General features: G+C 47.1%; 2 protein-coding genes across 2 annotated transcripts; one reads left to right on the forward strand and one right to left on the reverse strand.

Annotated features, from left to right (window-relative positions):
- Positions 1-10,011: 10,011 nt before the first annotated feature.
- Positions 10,012-15,115, forward strand: LOC125535979 (calcium-binding protein 39-like). The gene is made up of 11 exons (XM_048699062.1): positions 10,012-10,272; positions 11,208-11,372; positions 11,445-11,563; positions 12,593-12,667; positions 13,156-13,249; positions 13,351-13,410; positions 13,539-13,604; positions 13,688-13,786; positions 14,319-14,363; positions 14,501-14,603; positions 14,790-15,115. Exons 1-11 carry the CDS (start codon positions 10,165-10,167, stop codon positions 14,864-14,866), a joined length of 1,011 nt encoding a protein of 336 aa, XP_048555019.1. The 5' UTR covers positions 10,012-10,164; the 3' UTR covers positions 14,867-15,115.
- Positions 15,116-15,268: 153 nt separating this feature from the next.
- Positions 15,269-18,552, reverse strand: LOC125535978 (cytochrome P450 734A5-like). The gene is made up of 3 exons (XM_048699061.1): positions 17,995-18,552; positions 15,981-16,831; positions 15,269-15,889 (listed from the first exon to the last, which is right to left on the reverse strand). Exons 1-3 carry the CDS (start codon positions 18,293-18,295, stop codon positions 15,470-15,472), a joined length of 1,572 nt encoding a protein of 523 aa, XP_048555018.1. The 5' UTR covers positions 18,296-18,552; the 3' UTR covers positions 15,269-15,469.
- Between the last annotated feature and the right edge of the window lie 1,260 nt (positions 18,553-19,812).

Raw genomic sequence — 19,812 nt, forward strand, 5'->3', positions numbered from 1 at the left:
TTTCCTGATGAACAATTAAATGTCATAAATGCTTCTCGTACTGCTCCATGGTATGCTGATTATGCTAATTACATTGTTGCTAAATTTATACCACCTAGTTTCACATACCAGCAAAAGAAAAAGGTTTTCTATGATTTGAGACATTACTTTTGGGATGACCCACATCTTTATAAAGAAGGAGTAGATGGTGTTATTAGACGTTGTATACCTGAGCATGAACAGGAACAAATCCTACGCAAATGTCACTTCAAAGCTTATGGAGGACACCACGCTGGAGATAGAACTGCACATAAGGTATTGCAATCCGGTTTTTATTGGCCTACTCTCTTCAAGGATGCTCGTAAGTTTGTCTTATCTTGTGATGAATGTCAAAGGATTGGTAATATTAGTAGACGTCAAGAAATGCCTATGAATTATTCACTTGTTATTGAACCATTTGATGTTTGGGGCTTTGATTACATGGATCTTTTCCTTCCTCTAATGGGTATACACATATTTTAGTTGATGTTGATTAAGTTACTAAGTGGGTAGAAGCTATTCCAACTAGTAGTGCTGACCATAACACTTCTATTAAGATGCTTAAAGAAGTTACTTTTCCGAGGTTTAGAGTCCCTAGATATTTAATGACTGATGGTGGTTCACATTTCATTCATGGTGCTTTCCGTAAAATGCTTGCTAAGTATGATGTTATTCATAGAATTGCATCCCCTTATCACCCACAGTCTAGTGGTCAAGTAGAATTGAGCAATAGAGAGCTCAAGTTAATTTTGCAAAAGACTGTCAATAGATCCAGAAAGAATTGGTCCAAGAAACTTGATGATGCATTATGGGCTTATAGAACTGCATATAAAAATCCTATGGGTATGTCTTCGTATAAAATGGTTTATGGAAAAGCATGTCACTTACCTCTCGAATTAGAACATAAGGCATATTGGGATATTAAAGAGCTCAATTATGATTTCAAACTTGCCGGTGAGAAGAGGTTATTTGACATTAGCTCACTTGATGAATGGAGAACCCAAGCCTATGAGAATGCCAAGTTGTTTAAAGAAAAAGTTAAAAGATGGCATGACAAAAGAATACAAAAGCGTGAGTTTAATGTAGGTGATTATGTGTTTCTATTCAACTCTCGTTTAAGATTTTTTGCAGGAAAACTTCTCTCTAAATGGGAAGGTCCTTACGTTATCGAGGAGGTCTATCGTTCTGGTGCCATAAAAATCAACAACTTCGAAGGCACAAATCCGAAGGTGGTGAACGGTCAAAGAATCAAACATTATATCTCAGGTAACCCTATAAATGTTGAAACTAATATTATTGAAACCATAACCACGGAGGAATACATAAGAGACACTTTCCAGAACGTTTCAGACTCCGAGAAAGAATAGGTATGTGGTACGGTAAGTAAACTGACTCCAAAACAGTTCTAATGGCAATTTTTCTCTGTTTTGGAATATTTAGAAAAATAGGAAAATAAGAAGCAGTCCGGGAAGGACACGAGGCCTCCACGAGGGTGGAGGGCGCGCCCTACCCCCTGGGTGTGCCCCCTACCTCGTGGGCACCTCGTATGCTCTTCGGACTCCGTTTTCTTACATGATACTTCTTTCGGTCGGTAAAAAATCATTATATAATCTCCCGAAGGTTTTGACCACCGTATCACGCAATTATCCTCTATTTTTGTTTTGAGCTGTTTCTGCCTTAGATTAGAGCAAGATGTCTTCTCAAGAGTCGGTCGGGGAGAGTCGGGTGTCTCATCCGACACAGGGACTAAGAACAAACAGCGATGCTGACCACTTTGGGCCAGCAACGGAGGAAGAGATGGAGGCCGATTTGAAAAGGATAGATGCCATGAAGGAGGATCAAGAAGCCACTTCTTGCTACCGGGCTGGATTCATGATGGGGAACTACAGAGCTCGGCTATCCCAAACTCGGTTATCCCCTCCAATGTTAAATTTCTCTCTTATGAAAATATGAAAAGGAGTGTTACTTGTTCTCCTGCAGCTATGCAGCATCCATGGGTGCAAGGAGCTTTAACCATCATGGGTAAGCTCCGTAAGGAAATAATGGATCTTAAGCGGCAAGTCAACAAGCTCGAGGAGGAGAATCGTATCCTGAGGGGTATCATAGCCAAGAATATCACATCACCACCCCCGAAGAAGGAGATATAATCACATGGGTATGGGCACTCCCCTTGGCAACCGCCAAGCTTGGGGGAGGTGCCCTAGTATCGTATCACCATCACACTCCTATCTTTACCATTTTTCTTAGTTCGATCCTTTTGGTAATATCTTGATCGGGTAGAATAAAATTTTAGTATGATTTAGTTTTGAGTTTTGCTTTATGGTCCCTCTATGTAACCGAGTCCATGAGCTATATATAATAAAGATTAGTGTTGAGTCAAGGGCTTGATTATTTTTCCATAATCTTGAGGGAATAAAAAAAGGGGAAGAATAAAAGGAAACATAGAGATCATATTGATCTTATGGAGAGTAATGACTTCACATAGAAAGAGTATGATGATTAAAAATTGTTGAGAGTTGACAAACATAGTTGTGGTCATCGTTGCAATTAATAGGAAGTAATAAAGAAAGAGAGGTTTCACATATAAATATACTATCTTGGACATCTTTTATGATTGTGAGCACTCATTAAAATATGACATGCTAAAGAGTTGATGTTGGACAAGGAAGACAACGTAATGGGTTATGTTTTCTTATATCTAAAATAAAGTATATTGTCATGGATCATCCAACATGTTGAGCTTGCCTTTCTCCCTCATGCTAGCTAAGTCTTTGCACCAAGTAGAGATACTACTTGTGCTTCCAAATACCCTTAAACCCGGTTTTGCCATGAGAGTCCACCATACCTACCTATGGATTGAGTAAGATCCTTCAAGTAAGTTGTCATCGGTGCAAGCAATAAAAATTGCTCTCTAAATATGTATGATATATTAGTATGGAGAAAATAAGCTTTATACGATCTTGTGATGTGGAAGAAATAAAAGCGACGGACTGCATAATAAAGGTCCATATCACAAGTGGCAATATAAAGTGACATTCTTTTGCATTAAGATTTTGTGCATCCAACCATGAAAGCGCATGACAACCTCTGCTTCCCTCTGCGAAGGGCCTACCTTTTACTTTTATCTCTTACCCTTATGCAAGAGTCATGGTGATCTTCACCTTTCCTTTTACATTTTATCCTTTGGCAAGCACATTGTGTTGGAAAGATCCTGATATATATATCCAATTGGATGTAAGTTAGCATGAACTATTATTGTTGACATTACCCTTGAGGTAAAAGGTTGGGAGGCGAAACTATAAGCCCCTATCTTTCTCTGTGTCCGATTAAAACTCCATACCCATAAGTATCGCGTGAGTGTTAGCAATTGTGAAAGATTAAATGATAGTTGAGTATGTGGACTTGCTGAAAAGCTCTTACATAGACTCTTTCTATTGTTATGATAAATTGCAATTGCTTCAATGACTGAGATTATAGTTTGTTGGTTCTCAATGAAGTTTCTGATTCATACTTGACATTGTGAATAGATTATTACTTGAGCATAGGAAATCATATGACAATATCCATATATGTTGATGTTATAAGAATGACCATGATGCCCTCATGTCCGTATTTTATTTTATCGACACCTCTACCTCTAAACATGTGGACATATTTATCGTTATTGGCTTCCGCTTGAGGACAAGCGAGGTCTAAGCTTGGGGGAGTTGATACGTCCATTTTGCATCATGCTTTTATATCGATATTTATCGCATTATGGGCTGTTATTACACGTTATGTCACAATACTTATGCCTATTCTCTCTTATTTTACAAGGTTTACTTGAAGAGGGAGAATGCCGGCAGCTGGAATTCTGGGCTGAAAAAGGAGCAAATATTAGAGACCTATTCTGCACAACTCCAAAAGTCCTGAAACTCCACGGAAGTTATTTTTGGAAATAATAAAAAATACTGGATGAAGAAAATACCATAGGGGGGCCACACCCTAGCCACGAGGGTGGGAGGCGCGCCCTACCCCCCTGGGCGCGCCCCCTACCTCGTGACCCCCCTGGTGGCCCTTTGGTGCCCATCTTCTGCTATATGAAGTCTTTCGTCCGAGAAAAAATCACAAGCAAGCTTTCGGGAAGAAACTCCGCCGCCACGAGGCGGAACCTTGGCGGAACCAATCTAGGGCTCCGGCAGAGCTGTTCTACCGGGGAAACTTCCCTCCGGGAGGGGGAAATCATCGCCATCGTCATCACCAACGCTCCTCTCGTCGGGAGGGGGCCAATCTCCATCAACATCTTCACTAGCACCATCTCCTCTCAAACCCTAGTTCATCTCTTGTATCCAATCTTTGTCCCAAAGCCTCAGATTGGTACTTGTGGGTTGCTAGTAGTGTTGATTACTCCTTGTTGTTGATGCTAGCTGGTTTATTTGGTGGAAGATCATATGTTCAGATCCATTATGCATATTAATACTCCTCTGATTATGAACATGAATATGATTTGTGAGTATTTACGTTTGTTCCTGAGGACATGGGAGAAGTCTTGCTATTAGTAGTCATGTGAATTTGGTATTCGTTCGATATTTTGATGAGATGTATGTCGTCTCTCCTCTAGTGGTGTTATGTGAACGTCGACTACATGACACTTCACCATTATTTGGGCCTAGAGTAAGGCATTGGGAAGTAATAAGTAGATGATGGGTTGCTAGAGTGACAGAAGCTTAAACCCTAGTTTATGCGTTGCTTCGTAAGGGGCTGATTTGGATCCATATGTTTCATGCTATGGTTAGGTTTACCTTAATACTTCTTTTGTAGTTGCAGATGCTTGCAATAGGAGTTAATCATAAGTGGGATGCTTGTCCAAGTAAGGACAACACCCAAGCACCGGTCCACCCACATATCAAATTATCAAAGTACCCAACGCGAATCATATGAACATGATGAAAACTAGCTTGACGATAATTCCCATGTGTCCTCGGGAGCGCTTTTCTCTATATAAGAGTTTGTCCAGGCTTGTCCTTTGCTACAAAAAGGATTGGGCCACCTTGCTGCACTTTATTTACTTTTGTTACTTGTTATCCGTTACAAATTACCTTATCACAAAACTATCTGTTACCTATAATTTCAGTGCTTGCAGAGAATACCTTATTGAAAACCGCTTGTCATTTCCTTCTGCTCCTCATTGGGTTCGACACTCTTACTTATCGAAAGGACTATGATAGATCCCCTATACTTGTGGGTCATCAGGCCTGTGGACACCACGGGGGTGTACCCAGCCCCTGCAGTATGACAAGGCCAACGCATTAGATATTAATTTGAAGGAACATGAAGGCAAAAGGTTAAAAAATATTAAATGCACTTACTTCAACCCTTTAGGCGCAATCAACCACCTCTAGTCGGGGGTCGCCGGCACGGGCGGGAGCTTTGTACAGCCACGCTTGTAGACCTTCTTGCCCTTCTCAACCAGCTCGTCGTCACTGTAGCTATCATTAGAAAAGTTGTCCTCGCTACCATCACTATGGCCACTAGCCTCCGGAGTCTCGTGGGACGAAGACTCTGGGACCGGACTCACGTGGGGCGAAGGATCGGCGACCCGAGTCAGGTGGGGCGAAGGATCAGCGACCCGAGTCTGCCAGGGCGAAGGATCAGCGACCCGAGTCTGCTGGGGCGAAGGATCGGCGATCGGAGGCTCATGGACCGGAGTCCGAGACGGGTCCACGTCAAACGGAGCAGTCCTGTGCTCGGGTGAATCAGCTGAGGGTGGCGGCGAGGAAGGCGTAGCAGCCTTCCTACCTCTCCCGCTGCCACGTCCACCTCTACCAGCCCTCTTCGTCCTCCCCCGACCTCTCCCAACCGAAGAAGAAGCGTCCGCCGCAGTTGTCTGCATACTGTCTAGCAGCGCTCTCCGGAGGGGCTGGGCTGGAATAATGGAACCACCCCTCCTAGTAGCGCTCGCAGGAGGATCGGGGCGCTCTGGACCCTTGCCCACCATCATGTCAACACCTGCAATGAAAAAAGTAAACGAAATTAGTACAACATAAAAAATTTGGATACCTGACATGAACATAATAATACCTATATAATTTAAGTGTATCATAATCATGAACATAATAAAAATACACCCGATCAACACAAATATATATGGGGTCGGGGTGTGGTGTCAGGGTGTCGGGGTGTCGGGGTCGGGGTGTCATGCCGGGGTGTCGTGTCGGGGTCGGGGTGTCAGGGTCGGGGTGTGGTGTCAGGGGGTCGGGGGTAAGGGTGGGTGTGGTGTCGGTGGTTGGGGTGTCAGGTGCCGGGGTGTCGGTGGTCGGGGTCGGGGTCGGGGTGTGGTGTCAGGGTGTCGGGGCGGGGTCAGGGTGTCAGGGTGTCGGGGTGTCAGGGTGTCGGGGTCGGGGTCGGGGTGTGGGTCGGGGTGTGGTGTCAGGGTGTCGGTTGGTCGGGGTCGGGGTCGGGGTGTGGTGTCAGGATGTCGGGAGTCGGGGGTCGGGGTCGGGGTGTCGGGTGTCGGGGTCTCTTTTTTCCTTTTCTTCTTCTTCTTCTCCTCCTATCCTCTTTCTTCTTCTTCTTCTTCTTCTTCTTCTCCTCCTCCTCTCCTCTTTCTTCTTATTCTTCTTCTTTCTCCTCCTCCTCCTCCTCCTCCTCTTCTTCTTCTTCTTCTTCTGTTCTTCTTTCTTCTTCTCCCTCCTCCTGTTCCTCCCTCCTCCTTCTACTTCTTCTTCTAAACTAAAACTAATCTAAAATAAACTAAACTAAAATAAACTAAAACTAAAACTAATCTAAAATAAACTAAAATAAAATAAAACTAAAACTAATCTAATCTAAAATAAACTAAAACTAAAACTAATCTAAAATAAATTAAACTAAAACTAAACTAAAACTAAACTAAAATTAAAATTAAACTAAAAATATAACTAAAACAGAAACTAAACTAAAAGAAACAAAAAAGAAACTAATTGAACAAAAAAGGGGGAGGAGCTCACCTGGTGGAGGGGGAGGCTGGACGGCTGCGGCGGCCACTGGAGGAGGCGGCGACCCGGTGGAGGGGGAGACCTGACGGCCGCGGCGGGACGGGGCGGGGACGGCGACGGGGATAGCGACGGGGCAGGGACGGCTGCGGCGCGGCTGGCCGGCGTGGAAGAGGCGGCGGGGCCGCGATGGAGTTCGGGGAGGGGTGCGGGGCGGCCGGCTACGTCGGACACGGTCGGCGGCGGCGCGGGCCGGTGTGGGTGGGGGTGGCGATGGAGGGAAGGGGGCGCGGGAGGGGGCGACATGGAAGGGGCGGCGGGGGTGCGGTGGAGGTCGGGGGGCCGTAGGGGAGGGGTGGGCGGCGGCCGACTACGGTAGACGGGGTCGGCGGCGGTGGCGCGGGTGTGGGTGGGGAGGGAATGAGAGAGTGGAGAGAAGAGACAGAGGACGGGGGCGGGACGGCCGTTAACGTACCCGCCTCTTTGCCGTCAGCCAACGATCGGCAAAGAGGTGAGGCCGGTGGGCTTGAGTTGGTCAAACAATAACTAGACCCACCCACCTCTTTGCCGTTAGCCAGCGGACGGCAAAGACCTTGTTTGCCATCAGCCACATCTTTGTCGTCCGTTTTCCTGTGGCTGACGGCAAAGACCTTCTTTGCCGTCAGCAAGCGGACGACAAAGAGTTGGCTGATGGCAAAGAAGCTAATTCCAGTAGTGAATGATGTGATGGACAAGACCCATCCATTAGCTTAGCACTATGATCGTTTAGTTTATTGCTATTGCTTTCTTCATGACTTATACATGTTCCTATGACTATGAGATTATGCAACTCCCTAATACCAGAGGAACACTTAGTGTGCTATCAAACGTCACAACGTAACTGGGTGATTATAAAGATGCTCTACAGGTGTCTCCGATGGTGTTTGTTGGGTTGGCATAGGTCAATATTAGGATTTTTCACTCTGTGTTTCGGAGAGGTATCTCTGGGCCCTCTCGGTAATGCACATCACTACAAGCCTTGCAAGCAATGTGACTAATGAGTTAGTCATGGGATGATGCATTACGGAATGAGTAAAGAGACTTGCCAGTAACGAGATTGAACTAGGTATGGTGATACCGACGATCGTATCTCGGGCAAGTAACATACCAATGACAAAGGGAACAACATATTTTGTTATGTCGTTTGACCGATAAAGATCTTCGTAGAATATGTAGGAGCCAATATGAGCATCCAGGTTCCGCTATTGGTTATTTACCGGAGATGTGTCTCGGTCATGTCTACATAGTTCTCGAACCCGTAGGGTCTGCACGCTTAACGTTTGATGACAATCGGTATTATGAGTTTATGTGTTTTGATGTACCGAAGGTTTTTCGGAGTCCCGGATGAGATCATGGACATGACGAGGAGTCTCGAAATGGTCGAGAAATAAAGATTGATATATTGAAAGGTTATATTCGGACACCGGAAAGGTTTCGGGAGACACCGGATAAATACCAGAGTACCGGGGAGTTACCGGAACCCCCCAGGGGGTCAATGGGCCTTCATGGGCCTTAGTGGAAATAGAGGGCAGCAAGGGAGCTGTGGGGCGCGTCCCCCTAGGCCCAAACCGAATTGGTTTAGGGCTTGGGGGCCGGCCCCCTCTTTCCTTCTCCCCTCCTCCTCTTTCCTTCTCCTCCTAGTTGGACTAGGAAAGGGGGAACCTACTCCTAGTAGGAGTAGGATTCCCCCCTTGGGGCGCACCCTATGAGGCCGCTGGCCCCCTCCCCTTGCTCCTTTATATACGGGGGAGGGGGGCATCCCTAGAACACACAAGTTGACAGTTGTCTTAGCCGTGTGCGGTGCCCCCCTTCACAGATTTCCACCTCGGTCATATCGTTGCAGTGCTTAGGCGAAGCCCTGCGCCGGTAGCTTCGTCATCACTGTCAGCACGCCGTCGTGCTAACGAAACTCTCCCTCGGCCTCAGCTGGATCAAGAGTACGAGGGACGTCACCGAGCTAAATGTGTGCAGATCGCGGAGGTGCCGTGCGTTCGGTACTTGGATCGGTTGGATCCTGAAGATGTTCGACTACATCAATCGTGTTGTCATAATGCTTCCGCTTTCGGTCTACGAGGGTACGTCGACAACACTCTCCCGCTCGTTGCTATGCATCATCTAGATGGATCTTGCGTGTGCGTAGAATTATTTTTTTTTGAAATTACTGCGTTCCCCAGCAGCACTGCCGGCGATGGAGACGACGACCTGTGGTGCTGTATCCAGCGAATTGTTTGCTGGAACCAGCCGGCGAAAAAGTTGCATCCACGCCGACTGGTGTTGGAATCGGACGACCAGGCAAGTCATTTTGCTGGCACCGACTTTTTGATTTGCTACAACCGGCAAAGTTTTTTACTGCTTCGATGGCGTGTTTCGTTGCAACAGTCGCCGGCGGCGACGCTAATTTTTTCTGCTGGAACCATTGTTGTTTTTTGCTGGAACTGTGTTTGTTTTTTGCTACTGCCGGGGACGGTGCCTTTTTTGTTGCTGAGAGATTTTTCTTTCTTTTTGCTAGAACATGGTGGTGGGAGTCAATGACGCGGCTAGCCAAAGGTGGACTACGCCCGAAAATGCTACAACCACGGCACACGCTGGAATCGGCCATGAAGAGATGGAATCGCAATAGAAGATGGAGCTCACCCGCAGGCGTGTTGCAATCCCCGTCAGCCGCGCGAGGCGATGTTGCCGAGGGAGGAGGGGGGAAGAGAGAGTGTGCACGCGGGGGATGCGGGAGTGGGGACGGGATGCTTCGATCTGGCGGTTTCTACGCATCGCATCTAACGGCCTGGGTTAGACCGGCCCAAAGTTTGGGCCGGCTGACCGGCGCAGAGTACTGCGCTTCATATTATTATGGATCTTCTCGGTATTATCCATATGGTTTTCATGAAATTATTCTCTATGATGATTGGTTATTCTCAAAGATACGAAATCGGAGGTTGTCTAAAAAAACTAATAACTGATCCCCGAAAATCCACTCAAAAAAAAAACTGACCCCGGAAAATCTCCAGACTGTACGCCATCGGCCTGTGAAAACGGAAAGAAAGAAAGCTGAAGCTCGCTGCGCACTGCTGGGTCGTCGTCCTCAACTCCCCGTCTCGTCTCCGCTTTGCTCCCAACCGCTCCCCACGCCGCCGGTTCAGTCCCCTCAGCCGGCGGCGAGATGTCCTTCTTCTTCCGCGCGGCGTCGCGGCCGCGTTCGTCGCAGCAGGACCTCGTGCGCTCCATCAAGGACTCCCTCCTCGCGCTCGACACCAAGACCGGCGCCAAGGTGCTGCTCCCCTCTCTCGCGTCTTTACCCTCTCTGACCATTTCCGCGCACTCCCCGGCCGATCTGCGCGTCCCGGCTCGGGGCTAGCGTCTGCTCATCCCGATCGGTGAGGGGAGTTGGGATTGCCTTCTGCACCGACGAGTGTTCTCTCTAGATCTTAATGCCAGTGCTTCAGTCCTTTGTAGTCGACGAATGTTTACTGGCAGTGAAAGTTGTGCCTTCACATGGTTGGAGCTTCGCAGCGTAATCCGTCGTGCAAGCAAGTGACTTGGTAGCAACCGTAATTGCCAGTGATCTGTCATCTGTGTGGCTCTGCCATCTTCTGGATGCAAGGATTAGTGTGTCGGCCAAAGCTTCAGAAGTCACTGACTTCTGGACAGTAATGGCATCTGGAGTGAATGTGTTTAGCAGTTGAGTGCTCCTTTTGCCCCAATGCTGGTGCTCACAAAGGCATCCATGTCAGGGTGAATCTAATTCAAGAACTAGCTTATCCTCGAGTCTGGTTCCGCCTGATAAGGGAATAGCTCACTGCATCGCTTCTTTTTTCCTTCCAGCAAAAGGATGTTTTCTTTTATATATCCGTTAAACGCGTTACTCCATGCATCTAAAAAAGGGTTAGGCTGGAATTGGCTTTGTTTACAAATTAGCATCTGGTTTGTAACTGTAAGAATTACATAAGTCGCACTACTTGTATCTCCAAGCATGCATTTCCTGTTAATGCTTTATAACAGTGTCTGTATACAGGTGGGCTGCAAATGTGAGGCACATTTGGAGCCTGCACATAATCATGGGAATGTCTTTTTTGTTGCTATTTATTGTTTTTGTTGTTTCGTGACTGTCGTATGTCTATTTGTACAATTATTTAACACACACTAGACCATGGATACAAACCACTGGTTCCTCATATACTATGCCTTGTCGCCTTCCTTTATCAGGCCCTCGAAGATGTTGAGAAAAACATATTCACCTTGAGACAAACACTTTCTGGTGATGGAGAAGTTGAACCAAACCAGGATCATGTCTTACAGATAGCCCTTGAAATTTGCAAGGAGGGTGTCCTTTCTCTTTTTGTTCAGAACCTGCCTTCGCTGGGTTGGGAGGTATTGTATTCATCAATTGAATGTGATGCCATTTTTGGCTAAGCGTATTAGACTTACACTTTCACATTACAGGGAAGAAAGGATCTTGCCCACTGCTGGTGCATTTTGTTGAGGCAGAAGGTTGATGAAAGTCACTGCTGCGTGCAGTATATCGAAAATCATGTTGATCTTCTAGATTTCCTTGTTGTATGGTAAGGCCTATTGTCGAGTTATTGACACACTTTGTACATGTTGATTAGTTTATTAGTAGTGATCCGATCGTGCTACCATGTGGAAGCTATCTATCTGCTGCCTATAAGTAGGGATGAAAACGGAGCGGAAACAGACGTAACTGAGTGCTGCCACATTTTTTCTCTGAAGCTAAAATGAATACATAAACCCCGGAAACAAATACCAAACCGATACTACCGGAAATAAGCGGATGTCCACTGAAACTAAGCGACCTCTTGAACCATAGAGAAAAACACAAGTAAACAAACAAACCTGTTGAACCATAGACTACAATGTCTTTCGACAATCTCGTAAGCCCATGGCCTAACTCCTAAACCAGCTGCACCAACGTAGAGGTGCCTGTGCACTGCAGCGAGGATGGGTGGGTGGCTTTGCGGTGGTGGTGTGTGGGCTGGCCGGCTGGGGATGGGTGCGTGGCACCGCAGCAGCGCTGCAGCGGCGGTGGCGTGCTCGCGTGCCCAATTAGGAATGGTGAAGCGTAGGAGATTAGGCTAGGTATTAGCATTCTGGTTGTTGGGCCACAACACGGGCTTCATCTCGTGCTGTACTAGGCCACGTAGCAGCCATGGCAAAGATGGAAAGTTCTGTATTTACGGAAACAGAATTGTTTCCATGACTATTCCGCTGGAAAATGCCATTCCGTTTCTGTTTCCGTGTAAAAAAAATCCGCCTTCGCTCCCGTTTCACAATATTTCATTTCTGTTTCCGTATTTCCTCTGTTTCCTTTTCCGCGGAAAATGTGGAAAGTTTCCGTTCCATCCCTTTCCTTCTGGTCCCATCATTATCTTCATGAATTTGTATGATTGCTATGTTTTGCCATGAACTTCTGCTAGTCACTAGCCATTGGTTACTTCGGTTGTTGAGTTGGAGCATTTTCAATATATTTCCCCACCTATACTTCCATTTTTTGGTATTTGTTTATGGTTCATGTATACAATATATGCAATTGTAATATTTTTGTGCTTGATTGATTAACTATGTTGTGCTAGCTACAAGAACTTGGAAGTCGCATTGAACTGTGGAAACATGTTGCGAGAATGCATAAAATATCCCTCACTTGCAAAGTAAGGCTTCAAAGTCTCCATTAAACTATATTTTCTATCTCTTAGTGGTTATTATGGGCTAATAACGACTTGCTTTAACATATGGTGTCCGACATGTGTGCCTTGAAGAAAATATGTATTGAATATATTTTGATTTTTTCTCCATAGAAACTCTGTAATCGTACATAGTGCCAGATACAGTAAAATAATTCATTGATTTCGCATACAGTCGCAGTCACCCATGGGAAAGTTTTTTTTCCCTGCAGAAGTTAGTTCTTCTTCCCAAGTCGACTCCCCACTAAACTAATCCTGGTTTGACAAGCATTGTGATGCTGTTGAATTTGAAACAGTTTTTCCTTCAGTTTACCTTCTAACTGTATGTATGAGCAGTTGGCTTTGTTCGTGAGCTATGAGATGGTTGCCTGAAGCAACGTACAGAGAAATGATTTAACTAATTACATATAGTTGATTAATTTTACATGCATTTTGATTTTGTAGTGCTCTTTCAGATATATATTGGAGTCAAATAGCTTCGAGTTGTTTTTCCAGTATGTTGAATTGCCAAACTTTGATATTGCTTCTGATGCTCTGAATACGTTCAAGGTAAATCCAGTTTTGTTAATTTGGTATTTATGGTAGACTGTGATTGGGCTTTATGCTTGGTTCTTCACTGTTGCTATGTGTGATTGACATGATTTTTGCAGGATTTGCTCACTAGACATGAAGATGCAGTCTCCGAGTTTCTCATTTCCCATTATGAACAGGTAGATGAGAGAAAAGTATATTTTTTATGAAATTAGTGAATTCCACCACGTTCATGTTAACAATATAAATATGTTTTGAATCGACTGATCCACATTTCGTGTCATGTTGATTATGTAAATATGTGCAGTTCTTTGAACTCTACAAAAGGCTTTTAACTTCAGATAATTATGTGACAAGAAGACAATCAGTGAAGGTTAGCCTGTTTTTGGTTACTCCATTAACATTTATTGTTGCACGCTGAGAAAGGAAACATAAAAGTGTGTTACTGTATGTCAGTTTCTTTCAGAGTTTCTGTTGGAGGCCCCAAATGCTCAGATAATGAAGCGGTACATTTTGGAAGTTCGTTACTTGAACATTATGATGGGTCTACTAAAGGTATTAAATTGTCCTCATATATTTCCTGCTTCTACATTCAGTAATCGTCCATGCACTTACTATTGTTCTCACTTCCTATGTTCTGCTCGCCTTGCTTTTTACAATGGAGGCTGGTGGTACTAGTATGAGAAATGAGAAACACTGCTTTTGTATTACTGGCTTGCCAGCCACCATGATATTCAAAATTGTGGCTACTACTGATCCAGAGCTGAATGTTTTTCTGTTTGTAACCATGATAAATGGCATAATTATTTACAGCCTAGCTGATGGAAAGGTGATATAATATAACTGGCAATTATGTTTCCTGCAACAAATTATGTACTGTTTGAGTGTCAGGCTTGTTATCTTGAAGTGGCAATTGAAGCAATCATGTTGCTTTTCTAATATAGAAATATTTGAATAGACACAATCAATACGCTAGATAAAAGCTGGGAAGTGGTTATAGGTTTCCTTCGAGCTTCACAGCTAACCAGCATTTTTTTGGTTATCCCTATCCCTTCTTAATACCTCCACTATACTGAATCACTTGTAGGATTCAAGCAAAAATATCAGGATATGTTCCTTTCACATTTTTAAGGTATTCCTTTATCTCTTTCCAACCTTTGTACTTGTTTGATTTTGATAATTCTTCAAGTAGTTATGGTTGGTCAAATATGACTTTATGAGCACATCTATTTACCCTATCGGTGGTTCATTTTTGCTGCATGGAATTAGGTATTTGTTGCCAATCCAAACAAGCCTCGTGATATTATTCAAGTTTTGGTAGACAACCACAAAGAATTATTGAAGTTGCTCCATGCTCTTCCTGCAAGCAAAGGTAATTCTCTACTTCCAGCTTAACCCTACTGGATTATCAGATTTTGTGCTCTGACTAAACAATTGATGCAAGTGATAATGGAGCAACCAAACATAAAAGCTGTGACTTTAGTGTTCAGGGGGATTCTTTTTAGATTGTGAGAGATGTATGCAGAGTATGACACTTGTAGTGCATTCCTCTTACTAGGTGAAGATGAACAACTTGACGAGGAGCGAGACTTAATTGTCAAGGAAATCGAGAAGCTTGTGCGCTTGTCAGTATAGACCCTTAAGAAATTTAAATTACCCTTTGAAAAGAAAAAACAGTGGTCGAGAAAGGCAACCCATTTCTTCCGTGCTTATTTAAAAACCTCCTGTGTAATGTGATACCCTGTATAGAATTGTTTAGTGTTTTATCATATTTACAGAAACAGCTTGTCATTTCACAAGAACATGAAGCATTGCTGCATGCATATATGGTGTCAAACAAATGTGCCGAACCAGATTCGATATATATACCGTAATTTGTTGTCATCCTGAAGATGTGAGCGTGCGCCACACCTGGTACGATTAATTTGGGGACAACATGAAGCCTATCATTTTGTATGTTTTGTTGTTTCATGTTTGTGAACACTTGCAGATTTACATCGCTGGTATGAGATTCAGGAAGAGTGAGCGAAAAATAAGTAAATGTGGCAAACTGACAATGAACAGCTACATATGCTTCTCTTCTTTGTAATCTGGCATTTGTTGCGTACGTATGGTACTATAACTTTATACATTTTCACTTGACAGAGGAGACGGTGGTAATGTACAGCAAGGAATTAATTGAATCCGACTAGCATTGACATTGGGGATGGATGGATGGCCGGCGTTGGTCCGGCGTGTTCACAGCGGCCGGAAGATGACCGGCGCGCCGTACTGCGGGTTGAGTATCATGAGCACCCTGGGCGCGTGCACGTACGCCGGCGACAGGCGGAAGGCGAACCGCTGCAGCACGACGGCCAGCGCCACCTTGGCCTCGATCAGCGCCAGGTTCTGGCCGATGCACACCCGCTCGCCGCCGCCGAACGGCATGAACGCCATCTGGTGCCGCGGCCGCCGGTCGTCGCCGAACCGCGCCGGGTTGAACTCCGTCGCGTCGGCGCCCCAGTGCTCCTCGTCGTGGTGCACCGCCAGGATCGGGATGAGGAGCTCCGTGCCCGCCGGCACCACGCACCCGCCCAGCTCCACGTCCCGGTTCGCCGTCCGGATCATCGCCACCGCCGGCGGGTACAGCCTCAGCGTTTCGTTCACGATCATCCCCACCTGCATGCATACATAGCACGTCGCCATTAGCTGCTGGGAACATGGAAGCTGCTCTCGTGCATGGGAGCGAGAGGTAGAGTACGGTGCGTACGGTTTTGAGCTTGGGGAGGTGGTCTTTGGTGGGGAGGTCGTCGCGGCCGACGACGGCGAGGACCTCCTGGCGGGCGCGGTCCTGCCACTCCGGGTGCATGGCGAGGGCGACGGTGGCCCAGGTGAGGAGGCTGACGAGCGTCTCCTTCCCGGCGAAGAAGAAGTTCTTGCTCTCCTCGATGATCTCCTCGGTCGTCATGGCCGGCGTCATGAAGCTCATCAGGTCCCTCATGCCGCCGCCGCCGTCCCGCCGCGGCTCGTCGCCGTGACCTTGACCATCCTTGGGCAGGTTGGCGATGAAGGCGGCCAGGCCCTTCCGGATCTCCCTGACCAGGTGCCACACGCGCAGGTTCCTCCTCAGCGGCAGGAAGCGGTACCCGGGGATGTAGACCTTGCTGTGCGCGTCGGCGGCGAGGCCGGCGAGCTCGTCCTGGAGCTCGAAGACCACCCTGCCGTCCTCGTAGTTCCGGCGCCCGAAGGTGGCGAACGTGATCACCTCCTGCGGCACGCGCTGGAACCACTCGGCCACGTCCACTTCCGCCTCGCCACCGGCGTCATTGCCGACGGCCTTGGCCGCGAGCTCGTCGAGCATCCGGCGCATGGTGGCGGCGATGAAGGGCACGAGCGGCTTGAGGTTCTCGGTGTGGAAGGCCGGGGAGAGGACGCGGCGGTGGCGCCCCCACTGGTCGCCCCGGAGGTTGCCGAGGCCGTAGCCCTCGAACTGGCAGATGAGCGGGTGCGCCTCGTACCGGTCGAAGTGCTCCGCCCGCGTCAGCAGCACCTCCCGTACCAGCTCCGGCGCGCTGATCGTCAGCCTCGCCTTGGTCCCGAACCAGATCAGATGCTTCGGGCCTGCCAAACAACACGCACAGATCAGCTGGCCGACACAAAATCGCCGTCTGAACTAGCTCGGGTCAATCTATCGTCGGAATTAAGTTCACACGATGCGCATTTCGCTTTTTCCTGACCGTTCGATCTGGATTTGGACGGTCGAGATTGAGGCAGGAGAGAATTTACAAATGTATACGTAATTTTTCATATTCATGTCGTGCTCGTGATCTGCTCACGGTCGATCAGCAATAAGATTCCACACCCGAGCTAACTAACTACACTAACTAATCACCACCACAGCCGTTGAAAACGAGAGGGAAATTATCGTCGGCAGCCGTGGCGCGCCGCAAGATTTAAACTAATGAGAGCAAACTGCCGGAATCAAACTTGGATCCTGAACCGATATATGCTGCATGCTCCGGCTGGCAATGTGCTGCTCATACGCAGCATCAACCGAACGACGACTTGAGCACAGATTAAGCAAGCTGCGCATGTGGGCGTGGATCTGCGATTCTCCTCGCCGCAAGGTCGGGTTGGTTCGCGGCTCGCTTAATCTAGTCGCATTATCGTGCGTCGACAGCCTGGTGGGACGATCGACGGATCATGGCCAACATCCCACCAGGTTTGACTTGCGATGGAGCTCATTGCATACGCCGTTTTTGCTAGTGATTTTTACCATTCAAGATTTACAAAAGCGAAAGAAGCAACTGGTATATATTTATGTTATTTATATGTATATATAATTATATATTGTATACGTACATACTGCTACGTCAAAAAAGGGTAAAATGGAGGGGGTCACCTAACCAAACGAGGGAGGCGCCATGGTTTTTAAAAATCCTCAGTTCTTGTTCCTACTTGCAAAAGCATGGAGGCATGTCCCCTCCTTTCCTCCGGCCGGCTTCACGCGTCACACTGTCTCGTCGTCTAACCTTTGTTTATTTCCTCATATGCGGAATTCTAATCGCAAATGCACGCGCTTTTCCCTTAAAGTCATCCCGGTAATGGAACTGCTGATAATAAAATTCCATCGATGCATGAACTGAGCCAGCTGCTAGCTAGAGGCGACGATGGAAGTTGGTCGAAAGCAAAATTGGAAGAAGAAGAAGAAGAAGAAGAAGAAGAAGAGACAAGGGAGCAAAATCGAGCAAGTGTTGTTGATGGATCGATAAGCGTATGCGTACCGTAGAGTTTCCTCCAATGGTGGTAGAAGGCGAGGACGCGGGGGAGGATGTCGTGGGAGCCCGGCGGCGCCATGGGGCGGGACGACGCGTCCAGCATCAGCCTCACCAGCTCGATGGAGCTGCCCACGAAGAAGCTGTACCCGGGCCCGCGCACGCCCTGCTCCGCGAAGTGCCGCTCCAGGCGCCGGGGCCGCAGCCACAGCGCCTCCGCCGCCGCGTGCGCGCACAGGCACGCCGCGCCCACCAGCACGGCGGCGCCCCACCCCCACCCCCACCCCCACGACCACGACGACGCCCACATGGCTCCTAGCTAGCTGCTGCTAGCTGCTCCCTGACCAGCGAGCCCGCGCGCGTAGCGGATGTCTATCTACCTGCTGGCCTCGATCGGCGAGCGCCAGGACGACGACGACGACGGCGAATGTGCGGCGCCGGGCCCGAGGCTTATATACGCGGGGCTGCTAGCTGGTGGTGGGCGGCGGCGGGAGAAGAATTTCGGGCGATTGCACCATTGGCTGCCGGGTGCTGACCTGATTAACTTATTAAGGCGTGCTTTGTTTAGCTGCAAATCCAGGTGTGCGTGTGCGTATGGTGCGATGGAGGTTAAAGTTAATCGGGTGTGGATTAACGGCGGTCGATGCCCGCCTCATCGGCCACTCCGGTGGTTTTTGGTGGTGGTGTCACGCGAAATTGACGACGGAGGCCGTGAAAAAACTCCATCACGTCGCAAAGTTGACGGAGGCGGTGAAAAAACTCCATCACGTACGTCGCAAAGTTTGCGCACTCATCGCTACCAACTCCGGAAAAGGCACGAGAAATGAAAAGAAAAGAAAAACACAAAGCATGCACCACTCATCACAAATATATTCCGATCGAAAATAGGTCAAGGTCAAGGAGCAAGCGAAAACCGCATTAGTTTCCACACTCGTGGCCGCCGGCCGGTTCTGGAAACATGGTTAGGGCCGAGTGGAACAACATTCTACGATTGACACGGTCAAGGTCAACAGCTTGGACGGTTAATTTCGTGTGCTCATGATGCTGGTGGTGATAAGTCGTCAAAGGTGAGTAACCTGTTGGAGCAGTTTTGCCTATGGGCAGCAGAAAAAGGCAGCAGCTGCGCTATACTTTGCCTGGAATATTTGAAATGAGCGAAACCGAAGAATATTCCAAAACCTGTCTTCAACTGCTGATATGGTGGCTTGCTTAGCCAAGTCTGACTTAGCATACTTGGACATGGCCAACGTAAGGCCTTAGCTTTGTATATCTGCTGTATCTTTATCTTTTTTATCTGCCTTAGGGCTTCAGACTTTTTCCCTTGTAAATTCCTGAACTAAAATGAAAAGGCAAAGCACCTGCCATTAGCCCTCAAAAAAAAGGTGAGTAGCTCTTCCACCTCATCTTTTGTAGTAGTAGTAGTAGTAGTAGTAGTAGTAGTAGTAGTAGTAGTAGTAGTAGTAGTAGTAGTAAGCATCATGTAGGAATTGTAGGCTATATCGTCTACCCTCTAATCCATCTTAGCGATTGTATGACTGACAATGTCAATAACTTAGACGGTTAATTTCTTGAAGTGGTACTATCGACTCCGAAAAACAGGTAAGAAGAAAGCAAAACACACACACACACACACACACAGTTTGTACGCTCGCCACAGTCAATTCTAGGTACACGGATAAAGAGTTTTGCTAAACTTACGGACACAAATTCACGGATGACAACCTATGGGCAGACCAGGCAACGGTTCATTGAAAATCAGAGAGGACCACAGTTGAAATCAGGGGGAAGGGGAGGGAAATTAGTCGGGACACATATTCCCGTGCGTTC

This window comes from Triticum urartu, chromosome 2 (genome assembly GCF_003073215.2).
Source record: "Triticum urartu cultivar G1812 chromosome 2, Tu2.1, whole genome shotgun sequence".
NCBI classification, from domain to species: Eukaryota; Viridiplantae; Streptophyta; class Magnoliopsida; order Poales; family Poaceae; genus Triticum; species Triticum urartu.

What these genes read in the sequence shown, in the direction of transcription:
- LOC125535979 (XM_048699062.1), top strand. Translation starts at nt 10,165, where the DNA reads ATGTCCTTCTTCTTCCGCGCGGCGTCGCGGCCGCGTTCGTCGCAGCAG. An exon ending in AAATATCCCTCACTTGCAAA is followed by an intron (nt 12,668 to 13,155) that starts GTAAGGCTTCAA and finishes GTGCTCTTTCAG; the next exon opens with ATATATATTGGAGTCAAATA. An exon ending in CAAGAAGACAATCAGTGAAG is followed by an intron (nt 13,605 to 13,687) that starts GTTAGCCTGTTT and finishes ACTGTATGTCAG; the next exon opens with TTTCTTTCAGAGTTTCTGTT.
- LOC125535978 (XM_048699061.1), bottom strand. Translation starts at nt 18,295, where the DNA reads ATGTGGGCGTCGTCGTGGTCGTGGGGGTGGGGGTGGGGGTGGGGCGCC. An exon ending in CCATTGGAGGAAACTCTACG is followed by an intron (nt 16,832 to 17,994) that starts GTACGCATACGC and finishes GTTGTTTGGCAG; the next exon opens with GCCCGAAGCATCTGATCTGG. An exon ending in ACCTCCCCAAGCTCAAAACC is followed by an intron (nt 15,890 to 15,980) that starts GTACGCACCGTA and finishes GTATGCATGCAG; the next exon opens with GTGGGGATGATCGTGAACGA.